Genomic DNA, 26,983 nt, shown 5'->3' with positions numbered 1-26,983 from the left:
CACACTCCCAATGAGAAAATAAAAATGGATGTTGCAGGCTCATGTGTTCTATATGTTTCCAAATATTTCCATCTGCTCCTGAAATTTCCATTAGGAGTTGCCAAAAAGTCTTACAGAATTGTTAACACGATGGTAAATTTAGATTCTTTTTATGGAGAGACGTTTCCCCACCCTCCTAAAAGTCTGGTATCAATTTGTCCTGTCACTGATAAGCCAAAGGTATTGCTGCATTTGCCCTTTTGCCCTGCTCGTGGCGGAGCCGCTGGCTGGGACGGGACAGGAGGGGATGGAAGGGGACAGGAGGGGATGGATGGGACGGGGCAGGAGGCAGGGAGGTAGCACAACAGCCACGCATCTGGCACGGTAATCACAGTGCCACAGCACCTCCAGACAGTCTGGGACACAAACGGCCCCAGCACAGCTCCTTTTATTCAGGTGAAGCTTTGTCCAGGGTGGCTGGATCAAAACACCAATGCTTTTTTATTAAAACAGGGATTTCTTTCCTGCCGGGAGGTGCCTTTCCAGGTTGGCTCTCGCATGTACTCCGTTGGATTAGCGGTGGCATCACTCAGGGCTGATCTACCTTACCAGATCTGAGAGGAGCACCGCGAGCACTCTGCAATCTTGTCACTCATTGCAGTCACTCTCTGTGACCATTTCATAATAGTCCCGTTCACGCAGCATAGCAAATAAGGGCCATTTTCCAGAGGAGGAACTTAACGGAGACCGAAGATTCCTGCCCAGAACGCACCACTCCTGCACCCTGCAGCGGGGCTGGTGCTGACAGGGAGGGCAGCCCGTGGTCCTGAGCATGGAGATGTGAACCAGAGTCCCTGTGGCTCGGGGCAGTGAGCTCCCTTCCACCATCCCAGCAGTATCTGTTCTGCCAGGCTGCCTCTTCCAGTGACCGTCCATCTCCCCGTATAAAATGCACTCCAAAAAAAAAATAAATACCCACACAGAAAATAAACTTTAAAATGCTTTTAGTTATGATCAAACCCTGCTACAACACCTGGAGAAGCGAATTGCTAGATGGACACTGCCGGGACTCCACAGTGACACCCTACAGTGGCTCTTCTAGGGCACTGGAATGCACTTAGGGATGCTGTAAATCAGAAACTAATCTTCCTTAAGGAAGAAAGGAGAGCTGCAAGTCTGCGTTCTTGCTCCCGGGAGAACGGCACAACAATGAGCCCAGGGAAGGAGAATTACAGACGCCTCATTTCATCCTTTCTACCCCTGTGATGTTCCCTGACGTGCCGCTGAGGTTTGCCCACCCCGGGGGATGCTGCACCATGAAGAGCAGCTGCACACGGGCTGGGGGGGAAGCAGAGAACTCACAGCAGCCGCCTTCAGAAACGAGCCCTTCCCACCGAAAGGAAACCTGTCTGATCTTCTAAACCCTTCCCTGCAATTATGCTTATCGTATTTCCCTCCTGATGTATTTCTTCTTTGAGAGCAACAGCCTCCACTCCGAGCTGTGGGCGAGCTCCAGGGCTCACACATCCGCGCATTGCCACCTGCAGCCTGCTTGGGAAAGAGCCGCGCTCGGCACCGAGCCCCAGAGCTCGCTTCTGTGCTCGCCTCAGGTCACCCAGATGTCCTGGAGTGAATGGCATCAGCTTGTCTGGCCTCATCACTGTATAATTAGTCCACTTGATTTCGAATTTTAGAGCTCGACCTTCGTCCTGCCAAGAGCTGGAAAGAGATGGGAGCTCTCGGAGGAAACAGGGGAGCTCCCGTCTGCTTGGGCAGTATGAATTATTAACTACCGCGGGCACTGTTGTTCAGACCTCGGTGTTAAAAAGATGTGGTTAACGTCTTCCCTAATTTTCTTGTCAATTTTCAGAGAGAAACTTCCTCTCTCCTTGCACACAGCAGTGTGAAAGCGAGGGGAATCCACAGAGAGCACGAGTTTGTGCTACCAGGCGGCTGAAGTCGTTTTATCTTAAACTGTTAATATTTCATAACATTGCATTTTTTATGTATTAGCGACTGAGCTCTCAGCCAGATTTTTTTTTAATATTTGCATTTTTGTAGGAATAAAAAATAAATAAATTATATTTGCTTGAAGAAAATGTCAAAATTCAAGCAGATGGGAGTTTTTACCAAAAGACTGTTTTGCTCAGAATTCATTCCATTTCCAAAACCTCGAATAAAGTTTCATATCTTTCAGCAAATCTTGGACCGGGATTATAAATTCAAAATAAAAATACAGAAATTTCCTACATTGAGCTTATAAATGCTAGTTTATGACATTTTCTCGTGTCTTAATGAGAGCCATGTGACCAAAGTTGCACATTATAGGAAATAGCCAAAAGGCACATATTATTTTACAGGTATATTTTTAACTGTAGAGGATTGCTTTTTAAAAGTTTAACACAAGATTTTATCCTTTTTTAATTAAAAAATTACTGCGGTATTTTTCCATTTTTAACATGCTCTGCACTGCACCTCAGCAGTGCGCAGGGGAACCGCGTCTTGTCCCCAGAGTCCTCCGTGCACTACAGATGTTGGCACCAACACTATTTATTGTCACCTTGCAGCTCCCAAAAGCTCCGTCTTGCTGATTTTCTTCACTGCAAGTCCTCACAGCATCATTTCAGAAAAGTTTTGTGTGTACAGAACTGCTGATGTTGGATAGTAACAGCATCGCTAAAACACTTTCATTTTACTTAAGCCCAGAAAACTCAGACAGTGACAATAATGGCATGTGACAGTACTGGAGGGGAAAGTCTTGGGCCATTGCTACACCTCACCTGCTAAATATTATTGGTTTTAGTGCTGTGGGAGGCCTGAGCTCTCTGGACCTCACAACACAGCCTTAGTAATTATCCCCATTTCCAGCCCTATCTCCACTGTTTCTCCCTATTGACAGTGCTGCTATCAAATACCCAGTAATGGGTTGCAGCCTCCGGCAATCCTCCCTCTCATTTTCCAGCTCAGGGGAAACACAACAGATGAGCCCATACTTGAAAAGGAGGGGAGGCAAGGCTGTGGTTCTCTGTGAGGGCATCAGTGGCACTTGCTCAGGTCCTGGGCACAGAGGACACACACCACTGATGGCCCAGTGGTGACTTCTGTCCATATGTGTGGTACTAAAGAAGGCTCAGTCTGCAGCCAAATCCACCAGGTCTCAGTGGTGGGGGGCAGCTTGAGGTTGACCTAGGGAGGAATTGCATTGGGTCAGCCTGGTTAGCTCGCCCCTGGAAGGAACCATGGCCAAAAACTGTCCTGGCACCTCAGGCCTCTTTATGCTACCATGAAACCAAAAAGCATCCCTCCGACAGTCCATACAAGCCTTCGGTGGCACCAATTTCACTGTAAAATATTTGCATGTTTTCAATTACAGTGTAGCCCAGGCAGACCCACGAGGCTCTTCACAATGCCGAGCCTGTACAATGGATGCATTAGATAGTTCTCTTAAGCATTGCCTGGTGGGCCAGAAGAATCCTGGGTTTACAAGAGTTAAGGACGGGGGGCTGGGAATTAATTGACATCTTCCATCTTCATATGATCTCAGGTGGATACTTTATTTTTTGTCTGAGGAGGTTTATTTTCCTCCAGCTTGATTGGATGAATTGTGTTCCCAGAGATCAGAGAGTTCAGATGGCAGAGGATCCTCTTACCAGAAGATGAAAGCCAATATAATCAACTGCACAACTTCAAAACATGCAGCTTGTTCTTGTTGGCTGCGCCTAAGTTTTCCCTGCAGAGAAGCTGTCGACAATGATTTGATATCAATCCAGTAACAATCCCTGGTTTCTAATAATAATTTGCACTTCAGTAGAAATGTTCATGTGAGGCTCTGAGAACATTTAGCAGATGGTCATTAGCGAAGCTCCCCAGTTCTCCTGCAAGGAAGAGATAACAATTATTAGCCTTGTTTTACAGATGGTGACACCGAGGTGAGGCACTGAAAGGTGAAATAACTCTCCTAATTTTCCATAACGAGCCGGTGGCAACAGATCTATGAATGAAACCCAGGCATCCTGCTGCGATTACTCCACAAACCCCATATCCTTATCTCTTACAGGAAAACGTGGTCAAAGAGGTGAGCCTGGAAAGCAAAAAGCAAATGACTCAAAGGCAGGCTTCATGACACATTTCTGGAAATAAGGAATTAGGTCTGGGTCAATAAATAACTGGAAAACCAGGGGGACGCAATCTGAGATGCATGTGAAATGAGGATGGATGGAAAAGCAAGAAGATAATGGAAGGGAGGGGAAGGAAAACAGAGAGCGGGGCTGACTTTTTCTTTCCACTCTTGGTTTCAATCAGCATTGTAAAACGAAAGGTTAGGGCCCAGAAGGAACTGAGAAAGCGAGCGGCGTCTGCCCCCGCGGGGCTGTGCCTCATGAGGGAGGCTCCCCTGGGGCTGTGCTCACCAGGCCCATGGCCCACGGCCCTCAGGCCTCAGCCCACGGCCCACAGCCCTCGGCCCACAGCCCAGGGCCCTCAGCCCATGGCCCATAGCCCTCAGCCCGCAGCACAGGGCCCGCAGCCCTTGATCCTTGTTAAGGAGAAGCCCTGGCAGCAGGGGTGCCCCTGGCAGCCACTACCCCCCGGTCTGGGGAGCGCTGGCCCTGCTCCCTGCAGCCGGCAGCAGTGGGAGGGCAGGCTGGAGGTGCACGGACAGGCACTTCAGGGACTAATTTTAGCTTTCTGTTGTCCTGCCGTTCCCTTTCTCACCCAGGACGTCTGGACTGCTGACACCGATTGACTGGCTGATGCTCCAAACCGCCGCGCTAACATCACACATACGCGACGAGGGGAACGCGGCCCAGCTAGCTGGCCCAGCGGTGGAGTTTATAAAACAGCCAAATGGAAGCCAAAAGACTCGAGTTTAATCCCTCCAGTTAAGTCATCTAGATTCCTTCTCGCCACCAGCCATCTGATCTCAATCAACAAATCTTGGCCTTGGTTTCCTAACCTAGCCGAGTCCCAGTGCTGAAGCCTGAAGTGATCTGCATGCAAACTGCTTTAGTAATGATACGTTCCAGAGGGATTTATTATTATTATCATTATTATTATTATTTCCCAAAAGCACTCTAATGTGAAAGTGGTATGCAAACAAGAAAGGTGTCTTAGTAAGGTTTGCTGTTAGTAATTTGTAAGCACTCTGTAATGTTCTTACATTCATTTTTAACATCTATAGCTATTAGGAGTATATTGAAATAGATGTAGTAACATGAATATATTATAAATATATAATACCCAATCACTGAGTATTAAAATTGCATGTTTTTTATGACTTGAAATACTTCCAATTTGTCTATTCCTCTCATAACATTACTAGGATTTGGCAAGCAGATCAAACTTGGACTGCTATGTCCATATCTTTAACATCAGCAAGCAGCATCACCTCTAGATGCAAGATACTCTTATGAAAATCTGCAGCACTTTGTTTTCAGCATCATCCCACACACACTCCAGCACCAGAGAGCCTGAGCACCAGACCCGTAACCAGAAGTGTGCTGGCTTTATAGCAGGGAAAGCCAGGGCAGTTCCAGAGAGCAGAACCAACGGCTGCATCAGCCTGCTCAGAGACAGCTCATGGCCAAGAACATGGACATTGCTGCTGCTGCAGGCACTCCTGGGGAGCTCAAAGCAAAGGGCTTCATTCGGCATATTTGCATTTTGGAAGTAAATACTGCTGCATGCCCAGAAGGGATCCCAAATGTGGGGAGAAAAGAGAAGACGGAGGAGGCAGGAACACTGCGCTGCTCTGCCTGTGCCAGCTATGAGCACGTTTTTCATGATACAAAGATGGCAGAGCAGCTCATGCCAAGAACAAGCATGTGTCACCTCAACTACTCTTTTATCCATACCCCTTTTATTAAACCCGATCACTAAATTTCCCATGCCTTGTCATAGCCCCAGGGAAATGATGTGGCAGAAGAGCCAACCTGCAGAGAAAGACCTGTGTTTGAAGGGCACCGTATACAGAAAAAAATCCTGCGGGTTCTCCTGATCTTTGGTCCACAGTTCTGCATGATGGTCACTGGGGAGGAATTTTAGGGAGATGCCATTTGTCAAGCCAAAGTGTTTCCCAGCAAAAGTCAGGATTCACAATTGGATTCGAGATACTCAAGGCTATCTTTAGCAAGCGGAGTTGTGAAATATGTCTCTTCAATTTTACCATCTCTCATGACTACAAACTGTTTATACCTCAACATTTGTTATAGTCTCTGTCCACTTCCAGCAAGCACCAAGTACAACCAAAATGAGGGCATGTCCAGGGGCCGAGGTACTTTCCACAGGGGCAGGGATGTGTCTCCCCAAGTGCCACTTGCTGTGCCAGATGATTGATCACTCTTGTGCCACGTGAAATGTATCCACAAAACTGTACAGATATTTGCCTGCAACTGCTGAGAACCCAGCGCCATCCCTACAAGTGCTTACAATTGACCTACAAGTCACGTGCAGTGTGAGTGACTCAGTTTCCTCCCTTCAGGAAAGCAAACCAAAGAGGGACCATTTCAAGGCATGTTTCAGCATGGACACATGATTAAGTAATGTCTTGTCCAGGGCTGGAGCTCCTGTTCAGCTGCGGACCCCCAGATTTCACTCCTCCTCATTTCAATGTGACATTAGCTGTGATAATGCAGGACCTTATTTCACAATTTCTTTTTCTGAACATGCATGAGATACTATATGGTAGGCAAGGGACACAGAGGGAACAAGATACACCGTTTTGCCAACTAAAATAATTGTATTACAAAGCTCAGTCCGGCTTACATTATTGTGCTGTGCTCAATCAAACACTATCCCAAAGGTGCACACTTATCTCCAGACTATTTTAGGGGCTGGCAGCTGCTTCAGTACACTTACTCTTTTTTATTTTTTTATTTTTTTCATCTTGGGGCTTTTAAAATTGATGGGAGGCTGAAGGCAAGAGCTGATGCATTGTAGATGACAACAAAAGAGGCTCCATAAAATTGCTTTTGGCATCTCGTGTGCGTTCCGTCTACATCTTATAAATTACCGCTGCATTTCAGCGATAAAAATAGTTTTGTATTTGGAATTGATTACAGTGAGATAAAGTTCTAATAATAATAATAAAAAAAAGTACTGATGCATAAATATTCTGAACATACAAGGGTAATTTGATTTGATAAAATAGAAGTAGGGCTCTTAATTTCTTTTAAACGGAACACGCATCCACACACACATACCACAGCGTGGATGAAACTTCAGCAGCTGTTTTACTTAGGATTCCCAGAAATGGTTATGTGCCTCGTGTAGCTCTTCTCTCCAGACGTTTTTATGGCAATCTCCATGTCACCGGCATTCTCATCCCCAATGCCGGGTAACGTTCCCCTGCAATCTGAACATGTTCAGCCCAGGACACTGTGCTTTCTACTATGCAATAAACATCGATCCCTTTCCTGTGCCCTGAAGGGTGATCATATTAAATAGGCTATTTTTATTTAGTTCGTTCCTTAGTGCATCAGCTCTGCAACCAGTGCTTTTGCCTTAACCGGGACTGCAGGATCAGCAGAGGGAGCTGATATATTGTTTTCAGCAATTCTTATATAAATGGAAGCATCATTTTATTTACATGAGAAAGAGGGAAATAGCCGTTCATATTTCAGTCCGACCCAGACCAGCACGCTTTGTTCAAGCAAAATGCTATTTGACTTCGACTAATAAATTAAGGGCGAAAATTGGCTCTGCATCATGACAAATGCATAGTTAACCTTTAAAGAAACACGAGGCTTAATTGCAGATAACAGGGCTGGATGCAGGACCTGGTGAAGACAGAGCAAAGCACCAGGGCTGATTTTGCTGAGCCCTCAGCCTGCTCCAGCAGCACTGGTGCAAGGCTCTGCCCTCAGGCCTGAGCAAGCCCCCAGGTCCCCAGCCCCTGCAGCTCACGCTGGTGTCAGCCCAGCCCCGAGACCTGCACCCGCAGAGGCCATGTCCACTCGCACCCCGCTGCACCCCCTGTCCAGGCTGGAAAGCAGCTTTTTGGGGGGGCAGGAAGCCGGCTCCTCTGGTCCCACCAGCACCCTGCCAGAGCCGCGGCGGGGGCCGGGGCTCACGCCTTTGATGTGGGCTGGACGGGATGTGGATGCGTCTGCTCGCGCCAGCCGCGCTAGCCGAAGCACAGAAAGAAAAACTGACAGCAGAAAGGCGATTGTTTCTGTAGAGCAGCTTGAGCATTCCTCAGTTCTCAATAATGTATGATAAGCTGTTACAAGATCCTTAAAAATCTTCCATATGAATAGCAAAAGCTGTACGAAATGTGTTCCCAGCAACTATTTCACAGTCCCGGGTAGTGCTTCCACGGGGTAAATGCAGGTAGACTGACAGCACGTTATTTTTAAATTTCATTTATTTATTTTTGTGTACATTTTTCTTAATTTGACTGACATAGCATTGCTATAAAGATGCCCTGCTCTTTGAATATTTAATCCAAGACCACTAGTTCAAGTGTGGTTATGAAAAGTCACGGCAAACATATGACTGGAAAGAGGTGGTTGGTTTTGACTTCCAGGCAGTTGTTTGAAGCATTTCTTAGATGCACACAATATTCAGCAGAACACACGCACACACAGTGCTGAGTTTAACACACACGCACGCGCACACACACATCTGGAAAATGGTTACAGTGGTTGAAGTTTCAAAAAGGTGTACTGTCCCCTTCTCTCAGCAGCAGTGATAAACCTTTGGATATCCTGAGAAATAAAATTGAAGCGTAGTAAAGAAGATTAACTTATTCCACCAGCAGGGTACTTTTTTTTTTCAAGTTAAATATATTCTCCCAAATTTTATACTTTTTTTTTCAAAGGAAGAGGGCAGACGGAACGGTCCTGGGGCAGCCAGGGTTAAAGAATACCAGTTCAATTGTTCCACCAATGTCCTTAATCCAGTACAACACAGATCCTAAAAGCATCTCATTAAAACAACGTTAAATAAAAGCCTATCTAATGTTACGCACATGGTCCTACTGTCAGTTTCCTACTATTTATCATCTTCATAGTATGAGGAACGGCTTTGAGATGAATGAAGACAACACAGGTTAGAAGTGCTTCAGAGAGCACGGACGTGAAGCCGTAGGGGCCAGCAGCTGGGGGACCACCGATGTGCTCTGGTGCATGGGGGCACCCAGGGGCTCTGCAGTGCCTGCCTGCCTCCCATGGGAAGTTTTGCCTGCCTCCAACGTGCAGTTTTGCCTGACTGCGAACCTCATTCAGCACCGGGGAGAACCCAGGCGGCATCTCACAAAGACAACAGCACCTGCTTTCTGCTCAATAAACCTCCAGCATGTGTTCACCAGCGCTAGCCAAGCCAGGGTGAGAAGCGTGGGGACTCAAAGCTTCCAATCCGCATCCACCCTCACCCAAAGCTACGATGTGGGGCCTGGCATTACGATGGGAGCAGTTTTGATTCTTGTGAGCTCCGGTGGGCTGCCCAGTGCCACACGCTCCCTCGCAGCCAGAGGGGTTGTGTGAGGTGACGGGCTGCCGAGCAGCAGCGAGCGCTGCAGAGGAAGCAGGCCAGCAAAGACTTAGACAACAAAAACAAACATGAAGCAATTAAAAGAAGGATGGGAGATGTGGTCTGATGCGCTTTTGCCAAGAAATAAATATTTTACATTGCCCTTTTTGAAAACACTCGCATTGTGTTTTTTAAATCTCCAAAATGGCAGCTGCTCGCGGCACTCACCCCTGCACACACACACACACACACCAACGCATGCTTCCAGCCTTGGAGAGCTACCGGATTTACTTCGAGACGAGTTCCTGGTACATTCTGACAATTTACTTTGAGACGAGTTATTCACAAGAAGGCAAAGTTCATGCGTGGCTTTGACAGCTCCACTTTCTCATAAATGGTATTTGAAAAGCAGAAAGCAAATGAGGGCCAAAGCTCCATTTAAAGTTCACCTCAGATGCCTGAAAAGCATTTATACCCACATCCTTCTGAGGTCCCTGCTTTATGAACTTCTAATGAATTCCACATTCTGCTACCCAACGTTTCTTATACATAGGGGGAAGAAAAAACAAACCAGAAAACCAATGCAAGCTGTTAGAAAACAGATGCACCACAGCAAGGCCGGGGAGGCTTTGGAAGCAGCAGAGCAGCAAGGCACCTTTGCGAAGAGGGGGACAGGAGGAAAAGAACAAAAAGCACGTATTTGTGAGGTGCCAGTCCTTACAGACTCATGCAGGGCACACGTATGGGATTTTGTCTCAGTATCTCCTACAGAGCAAGCACAGCCTCTCATGGGCAGGACTCGTGGCCTCCTCACCAGGGCAGGTGTTTGGCCAGAGGCAGGCCTCAGCGCCTCGCTGCCCCGAGGGCTAACACAAAACTCCAAGCTTTTTTCTGATAAGGTTCAGACAAACCCAGGCCATCACAAGCCAGGTGTTATTCCTCAGGTGGAGAACAATCCTTTTCTTGGAATTCCAGTGCGCTGCTGGTTAATGAAGCCACGGCACTGAGCGTTTGTGGCAGCTAAACTGACCCTGGTGCTAGTCAGTGCCCTCCCGAAGGAACAACTACAACTCATCTGGTGCTTTTCCTATTAAAAACAACAGCAAAAAAGTGAGTAGCCTTATTCAGAATACCCCAAAACATTTAAAGAATTAAGTGGAAAAAATATTTAAAAAAAAGAAAAAAATAAAAAAAAAAAAACCTTGCTTATCTGGAATCTCCAATTCCAGAGCAAACTGGGTCACTAAAAGAAAAACTGAACTGCTCTATATATAATTTAAAATAATAATTAGCCACCTACTGACACTTGCTATCCCAGCTGTCAGGAGATACTAGAGTGATTCAATATAGCTCGAGGGCAGGCTGGGACCACATCTTGGGTAGTACCAGGAATGGATAAATAATAAATAATAAGAACATGAGAAAGAATAATCAGCTTTCCACGTGTAAGGAAAAGCAGAGACTTTCACAGTTATGAAATAAATGATGGTACTGAAAAAAAAAACAAAAAAAAAAAAACAAAAAAAAAAAACACCCCAATAAAATAAAATAAAATAAAATACAATAAGGACTTGCATTACAGTAGGCTGGAAGTCTTCTCTTTTTAATGTGTTCAAAACACAGCTGCTTTGCCTGTGTCTTCTTCAACACCAGCAGACCACTGGGAAGTGGCTGCTTTTCCATTCAGCTCAGTTATTTTTTATTTTTTTAGTGAAAGTACATAGAAATATCCTTTTTACATATTTCCCACCATTGCAAGAAAGCACATTTCACACGCAGAGAGACAGAAACTCTAGAAATTTCATATATTTTGATGCCAAACATGGATCTTTACGAATAAAACTGTCATTCCTTAAACTGAAGATTTTGGACATTTTTAGGCAGCTATTTTTTTTTTTCTGTGAGAAATGACAAGTTTTACTTCAGCATATCCCCAGTTTGCAAGACGCTACATATAGCAGCTTCCCCTCAATGTATTGCTATTGAAAAACAAACGCCAAATTCCCACCGTTTTCCATGTTGTGACGTTTTCCAGCAGCCCCGCTGGCACGGTGACAGCCGTCACCAAACACAAGCCACTCCATTCATGATTATGGAGAAAGTGAAATGGTGGCAGAGCTCTGGAAATGCACTTCATACCTAGATTTATGGGAAATTTCGGAGCCACATCCTGGGTTTGGTGATACTGTACTTTGTACCGGACTTTTTTCTGTCTGTAGAGCCCTGATTTGAGTTAAGACCACCGCGCAGCATGGGCTGTGTTATCAGATATTTATGGAAGACTCATGACAAACTCTGGGCAAAATGTGGATGGGGAGCTCTGCAGCTGCACCTGTAGATGTGAAAATTCGATCCTGACTTAACAGCTACAGCGCAGGCTATAATTTATCTTTAAACACACCTTTTTGGCTCTTACAAGGCACTTAATCTACATCTCTTCCCTCTGGCTGCCTAAATCAAGGACACCTGGTCCTTTCTGACTCTTCACTGTACTCTTCCTGGAGAGAAAAAAAAAAAAAAAAAAAAAAAAAAGCATACAACTGGGCTGAGAAATACCAAAGACTTTCAGCTATTGTTCCTGGATACCCCGAGATGGCTGAAAGCTCTTAACTAGAAGAACAGACAGCAAAAGGAGACATGGCAGACCCCGATACCTCCATCACACGCAACCCTGGGGAAAATCTATCTCCCTACGTTTTTGGAGGCTATGGGCACACCTGCTGCATGCCTGCTTTCCATCTCTCAGAGTTGGCCACCTCTTGCTGTAGTGCTTATCTCCAGCCGCGTTCTGGCACAACTTGGTTCGTACCCTTGCATGACGGGTCAAGGCATTTCAGAAAGACCACGGACTGATCTCTTATTTTCTCACAAAGAATAAAAATCTGGGGCAAAATCAAAATGAATAGGATAAACACTGAGCTGGCCTGAATTCTCCCTGTATGAGAAACCAAACACAAACCTTCCTGATCGGTTCAGCAATACTTGGGGCGGGTGTGTTTATCCTTTATTTTAAAATTACACTATTCTGAGCTTCCTGGATTTAGCTGGGCCCAAAAGCGAAAGTAACATACCAAAATACCCTGAAATAAACTTCTAGGAAGGGTTTTCAGGTCTGGCTAAAACCACACAGCTTTGGAAATTGCCGAAAGCTGTCTGATCTTTTGAGATTTCCATCTCTATTTCCAGCGCACTTAAGACGCTTCCAAGCATTTCCCAGCTTATCCTCGCGGCACTTCGCAGCCACTGGAGTCGTGCCCCATCGTTTAGAGAAACCCAAGAGCCTTTCGAGGAAGGAAACGCCGCCCGGCCCGCAGCCTGGCTGCCGGCAAGGGCGAGTTGCTGTGCCGTGAGGCTGCTGCAACTCTGGAGCTGCTCTGCTTCCAGGAAGGGATTTTTAATGGGATGGCAGTGAAGCATGAGAGCGTGTCAGAGAGCAATCCGACAGCCCGGGGAAGCTCTCACTTGGGCTGGATACCCGCAGGGTAGCGAGGCCCTGGCTGCGGCTTCCCACGGGCAGGCACTGGATAAGAGGCAGGCAGCGCTGTCCTCTCCCAAAGCGCTCCGCGGAGAGCTGGCCGGAGGCCCCTTTCCCTTGCCTTCACTCTGCCCAACCGCCTAGAAAAAAGGCTGCTAATAAAATCCCAGACAGTAAAATGCAAAATGTAATGGTGACCGAGATGTAAGGGGTCGATGGAGGCTAAGAGCTTTGTAGCAACCCAGGAGTGCACTGAAGGAGGCCATGTAATAAATGTCATGAGCCACAATCGTTCCTGGGAACAGCACTGCCCGCAGCATGGCTCCCTGCAGAATTCACTTGCCCCTGTGGCCAGTAAATTAGATATTCCCACTTTTCAGTTAGTTATAAGCCACCTGAAAATGTTTACCCTCTTCTTTCTCAGCTACAGAGGCATTTCCCAAGCTTTTCCCATTATCTATGTCCGAGGAATCTCATTGATGAGCTTGAGAGGGGAAGCAGCAGTGCACAAGGCCATGCAGCAGGCAACAAGCACTGGTTCACTTGCAGTTTTTCCCAGTTGTTTTCTTTTGAGTTTTAAATTTAGTTTCCCTTGCAAGAAGTGGGGATGCAGTGGCAATCTGGGCCACATGACAAAACACATGCCCTAAATCCATTCCTCTCTGTCTGCTTCACTCTTCTCCACCACCTCCAGACCTTCCTTGGCAGAGGGGACTGAGACCAGCTGCCTAGCAGAGGACTTATTTTGTCCCTATGCCATTAAAACCACCCTTGCAGTTTGCTACACTGTCTTCAGAGTCCTCTTCATTTCTACAGCACACAAACCTTTGAGTCCAGACCACTGGTGCCACCACCTCCTAGCTGTGCCTATGCTCACCTACAAATACATAAAGGCTGTGACTAAAATGAGCTTTTTTTTCTGGCCCTCCTTAACAACAAAATCAACTGCTTTTGTGGTGTGGGGTTACATGAAGGAGCTGCACTCTTTCAACCTGCAACAGAGCTGAGTACAGCACAGAAAGCATCTCCTCCAGCCACGGTCCGGAGAGCGAATGTCAGTGTGCTGCAGAGCTCTGGCCTGCCAGAGCACACGTCAAATTTCATAGTATCCATCTGCTCCAGTAAAGGCTGAGCTGAAATATTAATTAGGAGATCTGATCCCTTCTCACCAGAAACAATCTGGATTTTATAGCTCAGCCAGAGGCCAGAGAAGCAGACAAAGCTCTGTGATACATCCTTTGCTGCTGGTTAAAGGCTTTCAAGGAAACAACCGACTTGGGGGAGAGGACACAGACTGTAAAACACATGGACATCTGGTCTGTTATGTCCACCCTTCGTCTGCCCCAAGCTCAGCCCCCTCCTCCTAAGTGCATGTTCAGAACAGAGAGAGATGACTCCTCTAACATAAACAGCTATAATATGGCAATAAAGATTAATGAGTAAAACTTGCCATTTTATGTATAATCCGCGGGGATTTACAATCATTAATCTTTATTAGTGTGTAATAACTGTTTAGACAGTAAGGACAGATTCTCAGCTGGACAAAACTGGCCTTATTCCAGCAAAGCCAATGGAGCAATGCCAGTTTACACCCTCCATGACCCTAGCTCTAAATGAGACCCATCCCCATCTGCAGGAATCATATCGCTAGCAGTATTTCCCCAACAGCGGGAGCAGACCAGTGAAGGCAACTATTTGTCTTTCTCTGTATCTGAAAAAGAGAGCTGCATGAGTCCAGGAAGCTCAACAATAGACATGTCAATAAACATGAGGAAATTCAATGAAAAAGCAACAGCAACAAAAGGAACCCCAAGGAGCAGGGAAGTGGATGATTTTTGAGGCAAGACTATAAGATCTGCTTTGGCAGGAGCGTAACTAAGAGGGATGTAGCAATCTTTGGCATGTGGAAGAGTGAAAGCACCAAGACAGGCTCCCAGAGTTCCTCTAAGAGGAACAAGATGGAAGAGAGAAAAAAAAAAAAAAAAAAAAAAAGAGCATCTTGGCTGGCTTTTCTGAGAGAGGAGTTTGGGTTTTGTTTTTAATAAAAAAGAGGTCTATTAAACAAGGGAGCTGGTGGGAACCTTGTCTGAACTACATCAGACCAGCCACTAAAGCAATGCTGCATTGGCCGAGCAGGATTTCCTCTTCCAAAATGTCTAGGAAAGAAGGGAAACGTGCAGGTACATACTTAGCTTCCTGAAAACACGGAGAAATCCTGGCTAAGGCTGGGAGTGCTGGTGTTCCTGCCCTTGGAACCAGGCACGGCACTGCCACAAGGTGCACCTAACGCTGACCCAACAGACACACAACCACCTCCTTACACAGCTGTTAAAAAACTGGGAGCTCAACTTTATGTTTTAAGATCCACTTCTGACCTACCAAATGCCTTCCCCTCTGCCAGAACTGATGGTCCCACCTCCGCAACAAGTCAGAGATGCCTCCTTCCTTGCCAATAAGCCCCACAAAAGGCAGGAAAAATGCAGAAATACAGTACGTGGATATCTGTGTAGTTTGTACACCTGGAAAATCTCCAGAGAGGATGGGCCTTCCACCCACCGCAGCAGCAGGAACCTGGTGTTTAAAAACAGTAACCAGCAAATGCCCTCCGATATCTCCATCAAGTTTAAGGGACAAGCAGGATCCCCAAAAGTAGTTTTCAGGCCCACCACAGTTCAAGGCCAGGCCTCAAACATGCAGGAGGTTCCAGGCACATCAGGAGCTGTAAGGAATTTGCGTGTCAGAGGAAAAAAGCGGAACATCATGCCCCTGTGGTCTCCCTCTTCCTGCCATGAGGATGGGCTGTGCATGTCTCAGCCCCACAGCCACTGCTGTGGCTGAGCAGAGGAGCAGAGAGGAGCAGAGAGGAGCAGAGAGGCCCTCGCTGCTCTGTGAACGTCTCGCTGTGCTGGAATTAATTCCCACTGCTGGTCCAGGCCACAGCTTGGTGCTGAGCTCCGGGCAGCTTTCCTCTCCTCTTTGCTCCCTGTTGCGTTTTGGTTTGTTTCAGGTCCGTGGCATAAGACCTGCTTCTTTCGCAGTTTAAATTTCCTGACTCAGGACAATCTAACACCCTGCGTGCTGCCTGCAGTGCTGTCGGAAACAAAAAAGCCTTTTGGAAAACAGCTTCAGCTCAGCACCAGGACTGGTCGGGGGGCATGGTGGCTGGGAAGGGCTTGATGTCCCTGAATTCATGCCTGCCACAGGCCAACCTGTGCTCATGGTATAGTCTAACTAGATTTTGAGTATTGACCAAAGCCTTTTCATCTTTACAGAGCTCACGATCAAAGGAAAGAGAAAAGAGCCTGATTTCTGTCTTTCAACCCAGCATGTTTTCAGCTTTTAAGCACGCAGGAGTCCCTGGCTCTCCTCCCTGCACTGAGGCCACCAGCTCAGGCTTCTCTCTAAGAAAATCCTGGATCAGGCCAAGCTTTGTGTCCACACATTCTACAAGAGATGAAGAGGCAGAGCCTCCGTGTGACTCTCCTGCTGTGAGTACCTTCCGCAGCGGTGATCACGCGGATCGCTGCTTTTACTCACGCTGGTCATAAGGATTCACACTTGCTCTGGGCTGACGTAAATGACTTTTAAAGGAACAAAGTCATGGAGAATCAAGAGGGAAGCGAAGTGATTTGTTGCATGTTCTATTGTAATGTCATTAAAACAAAGGGATTAGACGGCCCAAGCACTGCAAGAGCAAAAAGCATAAAAGAAAGCACTCAGCATGTAGTGTGGAGGCATGCAGGAATCATTTTAGAGGGTTACTAGCTGCAGACAACACTGACATTAATTTTCTATTGGAAAACGCTGGTGACATTAATATCTGCTATTAATACTGAACTTTGACAGTATCTCATAAATTCAACCTGTCAATTACAATGGCACTGAAATAAAGGTGCTGTGAGGTCAAGGAGATGCGGTGTCCAAACGAGACTTATATTCCAGGAGAAAAGCAGCAAAAACAATCTTTAACAAAAGCATCAGATCCATATGTAGGAAAACCAAAGGGTGGTTTTAAATGTCATGTTTTTCAAAGCGAGAATTGATGCTGGAACCAACTCTATAAACTGGCTGGCCGGACTTTCAGCTGCAGCTGAGGACAATCAATCAAAACAGCTCTGTGACTCTGAGAAAGTGAGAGAGAGAAAACACACACACACACCATGGAATATGAGAGGGCAGATTATGAGCCATGCGAGGCCTTTTAAAATTACACTGTGAAGTAAAACATCTTTTGTGTTTCATCCGCAACGAAATGTGACCTGAAAGGTTCTCCTCGACACGAAGTGGAATACGGAGCTCATCGTTACTGAGGCTCGGGCAGGCTCGTGAAGCACAGGCTGAGGAAGGGGAACCTCCACCCCAAAGCCTGCATGACCCCAGAGCTCTTTGCAGCAAGGAAACTCCTGCACCTTGACCTGTGTGAGCTCACCTCAATCCACCCCGCTCCATAGCTCAGGGGCACAAGGATCAATGAATCCTCGGGAGCAATGCAGCCCCATCCCCTTTGATGCTGGCCCCAGGGCAGAGCAGCACGGGTTTAGGGTTCACAGCCACCTCTGTGGGCACCACGAGCCACGGCCGTGACGGTGACAGTGGCAGCCCAGGCACTGGCGGTGTCTGCACCTCTTCGAAGTGGTCGGCATGGCCCAGGTGCTAGTGGTACCACAGGGATCCCTGCTCCAAACACTGCCCTCCTCGTCGGCCTTTCCAAGGGGTCGCTTCCCAGGTGGATGCTCAGGCTAGTCCAGAAGCCCAACCTACTTCAATGGAGACCAAAGCCACTAAACTGGAGAGAAAGGGCAGGATCCCAGGCTGAATTCCACCCCAGGCAACTGAAATGTTGCAGGGCAAGACATGCTTCCCGCTGGGATTTGGCTTCAAGAGCCTGTGCAGAAGTGATGGGTGGGGAAGGGAAGCACGCAGAGGGGCACAAGGCACGCACGCACACTGCAGCTCAGCCGCACACAGGCTCCCCTTTGCAGGGCTGTGGGAAGGAGCCACAGGCAAAGGCAAAGGCCTCAGAGCCGAGCAAGGCAGCTGTGCAGGTTTGGCTCAGTCAAACCAGCATCAATCTGGAGCAAGTGGCCTTGCTCCAGACCGATGGCACTGTCTTGCAGCGCACAGTTCCCCCCTTCTCTAGAAAGTAACCGCCTTACCTAAAAGCAGCGTGATACACCATCTTCCCCAGCCACCCAGACAGCCCCCGTGCTCCTGCCCTTGGCTCGCAGCTTTTCTCTGAGGACCTGGCCAACAGCAACAAGCTCCTGGTATGGGTGGGCTGTGGTTTCCCTGTGTGGTTTTCCCAGCTGCCGCTCTCACGGGGGACACCTGCAGCCTGTGCCGGAGCCCAGCACTCCCAGCTGCCTTCAGCATCCCGATCAGCGCTGGACACAGCCCAAACCGCACGCCAGCACAGGCTCCAGGGGAGCTCGCTAGCACTCCCAAAGTCTACGGGCAAGCACAGAGAGATTGCTGCCGAGGCAGCGCTGAGAGCCCTGGAAACTCGCACCACGATGTCCCTGCTATGCAGACTGTTGGCCTTTCCCATCTGGAGAAGGAGAGAGGAACACCCTTTTAGACCCAAAGCAGCACATCCCCAGCCCAGGTGACCCCAGACACTGCAACGCTGCTGGGTACAAGGGCAGGTGAGGACCAGCCACTGCAGCCTCCTCCTGATCTCTGTGCAACTTACTGGACAAGCCTTTTCCCTCTGGGGCTTTGATCCCAGCCAGTCTCCCACAATATCTTCCCGCCCCGGACCTCATCACCTGCCCGATAAAGCAGAGTAAGTGTGTGGGACGCAGGGCAGGGGCTTTCCCCAGGCAGGAGGCCGGCAGAGCACCGCAAGCACCAGGCTGGCCGGGCTGTGCTGCCCAGACTCGGAGCACGGTCTCTGGAGGAGAGGAGACCTCACGGGACGCCAGGGTCTCCCTGCCTTATAGTGCAGCTGCGAGCTGCCTCGCACCCCGTGAAGGCAGCTCGAGTAGCTGAGCTGAGATCCTTGTTTATAAATTCTTTTTAAGATGCATGTTAAATATTTTCCACGACACAGACACTTCTCTTCTTTCTCTTCTCCTTTGACACCTTTACCCCAGCAAAGCCCTAGAACTATCGCTTGCTGCGGCCTCATTTAGCATCATCATTGTCACCACACATTCATCCTCATATAAAACAGAAATCTATTCCATCAAGCACTTAACATAAATATTAAAATAATGGAAGGGACAAAATATAAATCTACATACAACTTCATGACTACCATAGCACCTATTACCATGACAAAGCAAATTCTGGTTCAGGAGGAAGGAAAAGGGAATAAGGAGAAATTAGGAAGAGGGATTTTGACTGTCATTAAATATGTAAATCACTCTTAATTTTTTTTTGTTGTTTTGTTTTTGTTTTAAGGTTACCAACCTTATTAAAATTCATTTCACTAACCAGCTCGTTCTATGTCACTATGGATACCAAAGAACCCTTTTAAAAACTTCGGCGAGGCGGGGGTTTCTCAGAATAAAAACAAAACAAAACAAAACACGGCGACTTTCTGTTGGTGCTTTCATGACAAGTCCTGCCACGCGCCCCTCCCCTGCACCCACCAGTCCACAGAAGGGCAATTCATATACAAGTCCAGTTCTCAGTCTCCCAGGATGAGTTTGACAAAAGAGGCGACGTCTGTCTCTTTGGATTCGTGCAGGGTGAAGAAAGGATGTTGCTAGGAAAGAAGAGAAGAGAGGGAAAAAAAAAAGTTTATTATTCACAACACTGAGGACCAAACCTAGCCCCTTTTCAGCCAGTCTACCAGACAGTGAAAAACACTTTGTCGCTAGCATCATAATATTGGGCTTTCCATGTTTTGCAGCTGCAGTGAGTCTAGGAAGCCCAAGGGGCCAGTTCATGGAGGCTGTGGATTCCCTCTAAACCCTGCCCTGACTGGGAGGGCTGACCTGGGCTGCTCCTGAAGCAACAGAAGGTATTAAAAACACCGCCTCTATCTCTGCTATGTCATGCCCTTCAGCCCAAGCTGGCTCACAGCTCTGCAGTGCCCTGGGATGAGAAGCGCTGCTCCTGAGACGGCGGTTATCCACCCCACCGCGCACCAGCTCCAACGGGAGCAAGGGAAAAAAACCTTGCAGGAAGGCTGACTGCAGTGGGTTTTCCCTCAGCTTCCTGCTTTATCTGTGTATTTACCCTCTGGTGACTTCTGAGTCTCATTTCTTCCCTGCAATTGCTCATGCTCGCAGCAGGAGATGGCTACTTTACCCCTAACCGCCGCAGAGAGGAAAGCCATCCCGGCTGGAAAGCCATCCACAGCTGTATGTTTAACTACTTAATCGTGACCAACATGGGAAGACATCCTGCCAGAAAATCTTGCCTACATTTCAGCGCAAATGGAAAAATATGTGTAAGGAGAAAAAAGCCCACAGCCAAATGCCCCCCCAAAAAAACTCCTCTCTGCCAGCACCGGTGGCTCCGTTTGCTCCCGGGGGCTGCAAGGTATCAGCTGAGATCAGCCAGCTTCCACCTGAAATCACCAAAACACACTTTCCCACACACTGTTTTAGCAGTTAATTACATTTATTTGTATTGAGGGTGTCAGAAAGGGCCAAATGGCAGCTGCGGCCCTGTGGGTCTCACAGGCAAAGCTCTGCTGTGTGTGTAAAATGCTGTTGTACTTCCCATATGCGGGCCGGGGGAGCTCAGTTTGGTTCCTGACCCTCTCAATTCAAGCCAGATTTTTAAAGATATGTTGTAGTTTACAGGGTTTTTCAAAGCTGCCACCCCCCGTCGCTGAGAGTTGGCTATCTCAAAGGTCATTTATAGCAGTGGCCACATGGAGGGAAAAGAGGGGCAAAGAAAAGAGGTGGGCTCGAGCGGAAAGTTATCCGGTGAAGAGAGAGGCAGCTCTGAGCAGCCGGGAAGCAACCCAAAGACACAGCAGCAAGGAAAAGGAAGCACAATTATGTGGGAAATAGAGTTGAAATGGGTTGAGGCAAGGCTCCAGACATAATTTAAGGTCTCCCTGGGTCAAACAGTCACGGGAATTGGAGTGTCCTGAATAACTCTCAGAGAAACGGCCCAAGCGGCCTGCTGTATCATTATCCCAGCGAGATGCCACCGCCTTCACACCCAGTGAATTCACACCCAAAGCAGAGCTACCGCAGCCTGGAGGCACCCATAAGCGTGACATGAGTGGCAGTGGTGGCCTCCAGCCCTGCCTCAGTGAACCCAAGCCCTACACAACGGCTGAGGCTGGTGGCGGCACAAAATGCCCCGTGCTGGGTGGGCACTGCTCACTCCTGCAACGTGCAGACCACCGGGGAGGAGCCCTGCAGTAGTTTCATGCTCCACTTCACCTGGGGAAGTGGGTTTTTAAATGAAATTAAGCGCCGGTATCAGTTTTCCTGATGCTCAAGATAGCATAGCGTCATATTTTCCATGAGAAACCTCAATTCCACAGGAAAGCAAAGGAGCAGCCTTGGTCTAAATGACAAGTCCAATCCAGTACCGCAACTTAATGCCATAAGAGAGAGAGGAGGAGAAAAAAAAAAAAAAAAAAAGAAACACAACAAAACAGCAACCCTCAACCACAGGACCTCCCAACATTCATGTCAGCCATAAAATACCACAGCATTGAGATACTCTGGAGAGGTGATCCAAGAACCTAATTCAATAGAAATGCACTCGCTTGCCAATGGGTATTAATGCTGCAACAGACGGAGCTGCTCCGGTGAACCTTTTTGATAAAAGGCCATTTGGCAAACTTCAGAAATATGCTTAAAATATGTATGTTTTTATTCAATAATAAATAAATAAATAAATAAATAAATAAATAAATAAATAAATAAGGGGAAAAAAAGCCATAAACCTCGGGCCTCCCTTTGTCTGAAAGCAGTATTTGGGCAAACTGTGTGTAAATCAGATCTATATATAGACTAACTGCATTACAGGACCCAGCAAGAAATGCCACAGGAATCATTTATTGCTTACAACTCACTTTTGAAAGGTGTGGGGATTTCTAGCATGTCTAGCAGCCAGAGAACACCTTAAACCCTGGTGCCTTCACACCACAGAAGTCCCAACACCTCTGAGCACATGGTCTGAGGCAGTGATGAAGCTGACCCCATGGATGGCATCAAACATCCTACAATTATGGGGCAAAAGACACTGATGCCTGAGGATATCCTGCAGCAGTCTCCACTCCTTAACCGTAAGACTCCCTTTAGCAAGCTGTCAACCAGGTGACAGTAAAAAAGGGACCAGATCGCTAGGAGCACCAGCTGTTAGGAGCATCAGGATCAACACCAGAAAGCCAGGAGACCAGCCATGAAGCTGTGGATATCTGGCAGAAAAATCTCATCTTAGACCCTCTTCTTGCCAGCTCCAGCCCAGAGCTGTGTCTGAGTTTATGCCAGTGTCTGCACTGCTGGAAGTTCATCGGCAGTTAAGTGCATCTGACCTCGACCCCTGTAGAGCTTTGCATTTCCCCAGTCATGAGTCTTTATCAGTATTTTGTTCCTCAGTTATTCCTCTGTCCTAGGCGTGTTCACAGCAAACAGTCTCTAAGCAGTAGGCAAAATTCAATAACCAGAATTATTAGTCACAGACTTGTCTCTGTCCCTAACATTCAGGAATCACCCTGTCCAAAAAGTCTCCTCCATGGCGATGAAGCTTAGCAGACCACTCAGCTCCAGCATGCCCACGTGGAGCACCCGTGCTGCAAGCATTTGGCTTCAGTGTTTGAAGCCATCACACAAACTCCAGAGGAGGATTTTACCCTTGCTAAGCGATTCTCTGCAGCCTCGTTCTTATCTCTTAGCAAATATGTTCACTGTTTTTACAGTTTATTTTCCCTTGATCTGACTGGAAAAGCACTTGATTGACTTAATCTCCAAGAGTATCTCTGTTTTGCAGCACCTTCCCAAGACAGGGAAGTGCCAGGATTCTCATATCTGTTATGATAATTCAGATGCTGAGTATCCCAAATCACCAGTCCCTATAGGAAACCCTGTCTTCAGCACCTCATTATAACCCACCTCAGTTTCGAACCAATACATTGCATAATCCAAGCACACTCACCATAAGCTCTGGATATGTTGGCCGTTCTTTGGAATTCTTCTTCAAGCTTTAATGAAAAAAATAATAAAAATTAAAAGTTACATTCTTTATGAAATTTAAGCAAGGCCATAAAGTTATACCCCGACAAAAGCAAGGTTTCAAGTCCTTGTAGAGCGAGTTAAATTACTCATCCACGTTAAGCAAACAGGTGTCTTGAGGACACCCCCAGCCTCCACAGCCTGCACGCAGGCCCCAGCCGGCACACAGCGCTGGGTACACCAGTGCAGTGAGCACAAGGCCACAGATCCGGGGACACCCTAGATACCAGTGTATGTATACACCCTATATACCACTGCCTGCTGGGGACCAGGCACAATTGGTCTTTTGGGTATTATCTAGTAGGTCAGCGACTAAGGGAATGGACACAGCCTCCAGCTTCTGACTGGGCATGGTGACCGAGCCACACCAAGGCATGTGTACAACGATTTGTTTATCACCATGCTGTTATCAGTGGGGACGGTTCCATGGGACATCCTTTTTTTCTCCTCTCCTACAACAGATGGCTCTGGAGGGTTGTAACTGGAAGTTATTTTGGTTTCCCTCCAGCAGAAAATAGTTTTTAAAAGACAGGACGTAATCTCTACTCACTTCCTGACAGTGTATTTAGGGGAAAGACACTTGGAGCAACTTGAAAAGATCTTCACACACGTACACGTCGGTGGCGGGGAAAAGGTGTCACACTGAGCAAAACAAAAGTGAGAACCTCGGTGATGATAAGTCGCTCCTCTGCTGGGATTTGCCGGAGCCCAGAGGAAGCGGAGGACACACACTGAATAGATATTTCCTGCTTGCTGTGTGTAGCAGGCTCGTGTTTAGTGTCATGTTGTGAATGAACAGAGGAACCTAGTAACGATACGTGCCAATATTGCCGAACTGGAGGTACGGGATGTGTCACATCCTCTGAGCTCAAAAGGAGCCCAAGCTGAGATGCTAAGGTGAATTTCAAGCTTGGGCATGTCCAGAAGCAGGATTTGGATAGAATTCTCTTAATTTAGAACCTCTACAAACAAAACCTTTTTTTCCGAGGTTATTAATACCAGGAAATTTGGTGACAAATTACTGAAATCCGTGTAAATTTTCAGGAACAAAGTGCCATATTAGATCTGATGCTAGCTCAGACAGGTCACTGCAGCTTCACTGCCCCAGACAGCAGATGGTGTGTTCACCCTGCGACCTCCTGCACTGCAGCTAGCCTTGATTCACTGACTTGACGTGACCTGGTTTGGTGTCAGAAGAAATTCTCAGACTCTGACACCACAAATCCAGTGCAACAAGCAGCCAAAGTTCGTTCCTCTGATTCCATGCAACTCCATTGGTGTTTAGGGGTCTTCAGTGATCCTGAATGACAGGGTTTTCAAAGATAGAAACTGCCATGTACCCTCCAAAGCACGAGTTTTCAAGATACAAGTGCTGCTCAGTAGGGTCATGCTTCTCACTGCAACCACCATGAACAGCTGTGGCTGTCTTAATCCTAAATCAGCCCAAGGCAATAGCTGCAAGACACTGTGTCTGCAAAAGCAAACTATGCCTCTGTTCAGCGGGGAACAACAGCCTGCCTGGCACAAACAGGCAAGTCTGCAATAACAAGCAGTGAGCCAGCAGCACAGGAGAAAGGCAGCTGGTCCAAAATCTCAGCGTGGGCCTTGCAAAAATGGTGGGCATTATGTGAGAGGGTTTTTCTAAGCCAGCTCCCACCTCTGACAGACACAGAGCAGTGTGGGCATGTGCAGGTATTCCCCAGCATGAAGCAGGAGAGAGGCGTGCAGCTGAATCCAGGGACCAAAACATGTTTGGGCAAGACTCCGAAGAATCTGAGCGTCGGTACTTAAAGTCCCCGGGCAGGAGTGGCTGATAATCCCCTTCCTGGGTCACAGCAGAGCCGGCCGGACTCCAGGCCCTGACACTGGCAGCTCGGGAACAGTCTCACATTTCTGTATTTGTCGATCTGCCGTCCTTTCTTGGCTACCCTGCAAACCACCATCCACCTGCCAACTTGGCAAGCCGCGGATGGCACTGCAGCGCCTGGAAAATAAAAACGCCTCCCAGGCGGTTTCCAGGGAAGCTGGAGAGAGAAGCAGTCAGGAGCCGCGGGGCCGCTGCCAGCTCTCTTTGAACCATATGATGAGGGCAGCTGCGAGTCTCCTCGGGTGCTGGGAGAGCCTGCGCTTTCATGCAGCACTCCCAGCCTCCAGACAACGTGCATCTGCTCCAACCCTTTTCCTACGACGCAGCCAAATTCTCCCGCTGCTTCCAGCTCCGAGTCCCAGAGCAGAGCAGCAGCCGGAGGGCCCGGCAGCGGGACGGCCGCGGTCGGGGCCATCGCGGGGCAAGCTCTGCTCCAGGCCTGCCCTCAGAGCTGCGTCCCCCAGGAGCTGGGTGGCACGAGGGGCTGCTCAGGGCAAGGGTGCTGGAGGATGTGGCCATTCCTGGGTCTTGCTCCGCTTCCCCACCCTGCCACAAACAGCCCGTGATATTCATATGGGGGCGACCAGCTGAGACATCCTTCTTAATCCCTTCCTCCTGTACATCCCCCAAATCACAGAGTCTGGGCTTCAAGCAAAGTATGACAGCCATCGCTGGCTACCGCACGAAAGCCCAGCCATTGCCCTGAGGGGTGGTTAGGTGGTTACTTCACAAATATCAGGCTGTCCTACTGAGGGACAAGTGTGGGGATAGGGGACAGTGATGCAGGAGGCCACTGGCACCTGACCTCCTCATCCTCAGACGGCCAGGGCCACAAGGGCCAGGTCCAGCAGGGCCAGGGCTTTGGGGACAGGGGGAGGTTTACCATTGCGAGGTAAAATCGACAAACTCCGATGAAAACTTGTCTGCCGGGAGCTGCGGCGACGGCTCCTCCACCACCTGCTTGAGCTGCTGGAAGGGCGTCCCCCAGGAGTCGTAGGGAAAGCGCAGGATGGCCAGCTCGATCTGGGGAGACAGCACCCATGCCTCAGTCCCGGGGACAGACACCCTTGGGCTCACCCTGTCACCCCATGGGATTTTGGCAGCCTGTTTACCCACCCACGTGTGTGTTTTTTTTGGGCCCTGCACAAACACGTGGCATTTCCTCACCCCACGAGGCCATAGTGTCTTACAAGAAACCTCTTGTGTTTAACCTTCCCCAGCAAACAGGGCAGGTCTGAGGACACCCAGCAGCCTCCATGTCCAATCCTCCCTGCCACCCTCCTGTTGGACATCCGCGGGGAGAGGTCAGAAGTTTAAAAAACGCATATTGCAGAGGGTCACTGTGCTATAAAATGGCAAGCAGATGGATTCCCCCTGAACACTTCTTCTCCTGGAGTGCGGGAGATGCCACCTATGCCCCCTCCTCTGAAGGGGACCGTGCTAAGTGCAACTTGCCGGGATGTTTGTTCAGGTTTGAAATCCAACCTGCTCGCAGACAGACACACGCTGCCGGACGCCCTCGCCTTAGCCCATGCTGCCATCTCCCGGCAGCCTGTGGCCACCACAGCGGGGCTGTCCCCAGCAGGGTGGCAGTCCCAGGGACAGCCGCAGACAGAGCCTCAGGGGTGTCCCAAGGGTGGGACCTCCTTGGACAACAGTCCTGCCACGCCGGCACATCAAAGGCGACAAAGCAGCTCCGTCCGCCTTCCCCTCAACCCTGCAATGTGCTCGCTGCTACCTGCAGAGCTGTGTGCCTCTTCCAACCCTGACACCTTCCCAGGGAACCAGCGCCGCCAGTGCCAGGGGGCTATGGGGACAGAAATGCATGCACAAACCACACCCAACAACACCCCAACCACACTGCCAGCCCCCAGACTGCCCTACCATCGTGATGCCCAGGCTCCAGATATCAGATTTGACGCTGTACCCCTTCTGGTTGAGCTCCGGGTTAATTCTTTCAGGCTGCGAAGAGACACAAGGGCAGTTAAGGACCAGGGATGGACCCAGTGCAACGCCTGCACCCAGGGCTCACCAACCTCA

The 26,983-nt window shown here is 48.4% G+C and overlaps 1 protein-coding gene across 3 annotated transcripts in view; it reads right to left on the bottom strand.

Annotated features, from left to right (window-relative positions):
- Nucleotides 1-967: 967 nt before the first annotated feature.
- MAP2K6 (mitogen-activated protein kinase kinase 6) overlaps nt 968-26,983 on the bottom strand; it is a 56,286-nt gene continuing 30,270 nt past the window's right edge. For 2 of the 3 annotated variants that reach the window (XM_035342280.1, XM_035342283.1), the window contains exons 9-12: nt 26,828-26,905; nt 25,827-25,966; nt 23,000-23,045; nt 8,784-19,634 (exon numbers count right to left, since the gene is read on the bottom strand). In XM_035342280.1, the coding sequence (XP_035198171.1) occupies nt 19,557-19,634; nt 23,000-23,045; nt 25,827-25,966; nt 26,828-26,905 (342 nt within the window). In that variant the 3' untranslated portion in view covers nt 8,784-19,556. Of the gene's footprint in view, nt 3,855-8,783; nt 19,635-22,999; nt 23,046-25,826; nt 25,967-26,827; nt 26,906-26,983 lie in introns of those variants that run through there. The other variant, XM_035342282.1, reaches the window with a different exon arrangement.

Source organism: Oxyura jamaicensis, chromosome 18, assembly GCF_011077185.1.
Source record: "Oxyura jamaicensis isolate SHBP4307 breed ruddy duck chromosome 18, BPBGC_Ojam_1.0, whole genome shotgun sequence".
Taxonomy (NCBI): Eukaryota; Metazoa; Chordata; class Aves; order Anseriformes; family Anatidae; genus Oxyura; species Oxyura jamaicensis.
The sequence above is the reverse complement of the archived record's forward strand: the minus strand, read 5'-3'. Positions and strand labels throughout refer to the sequence as shown.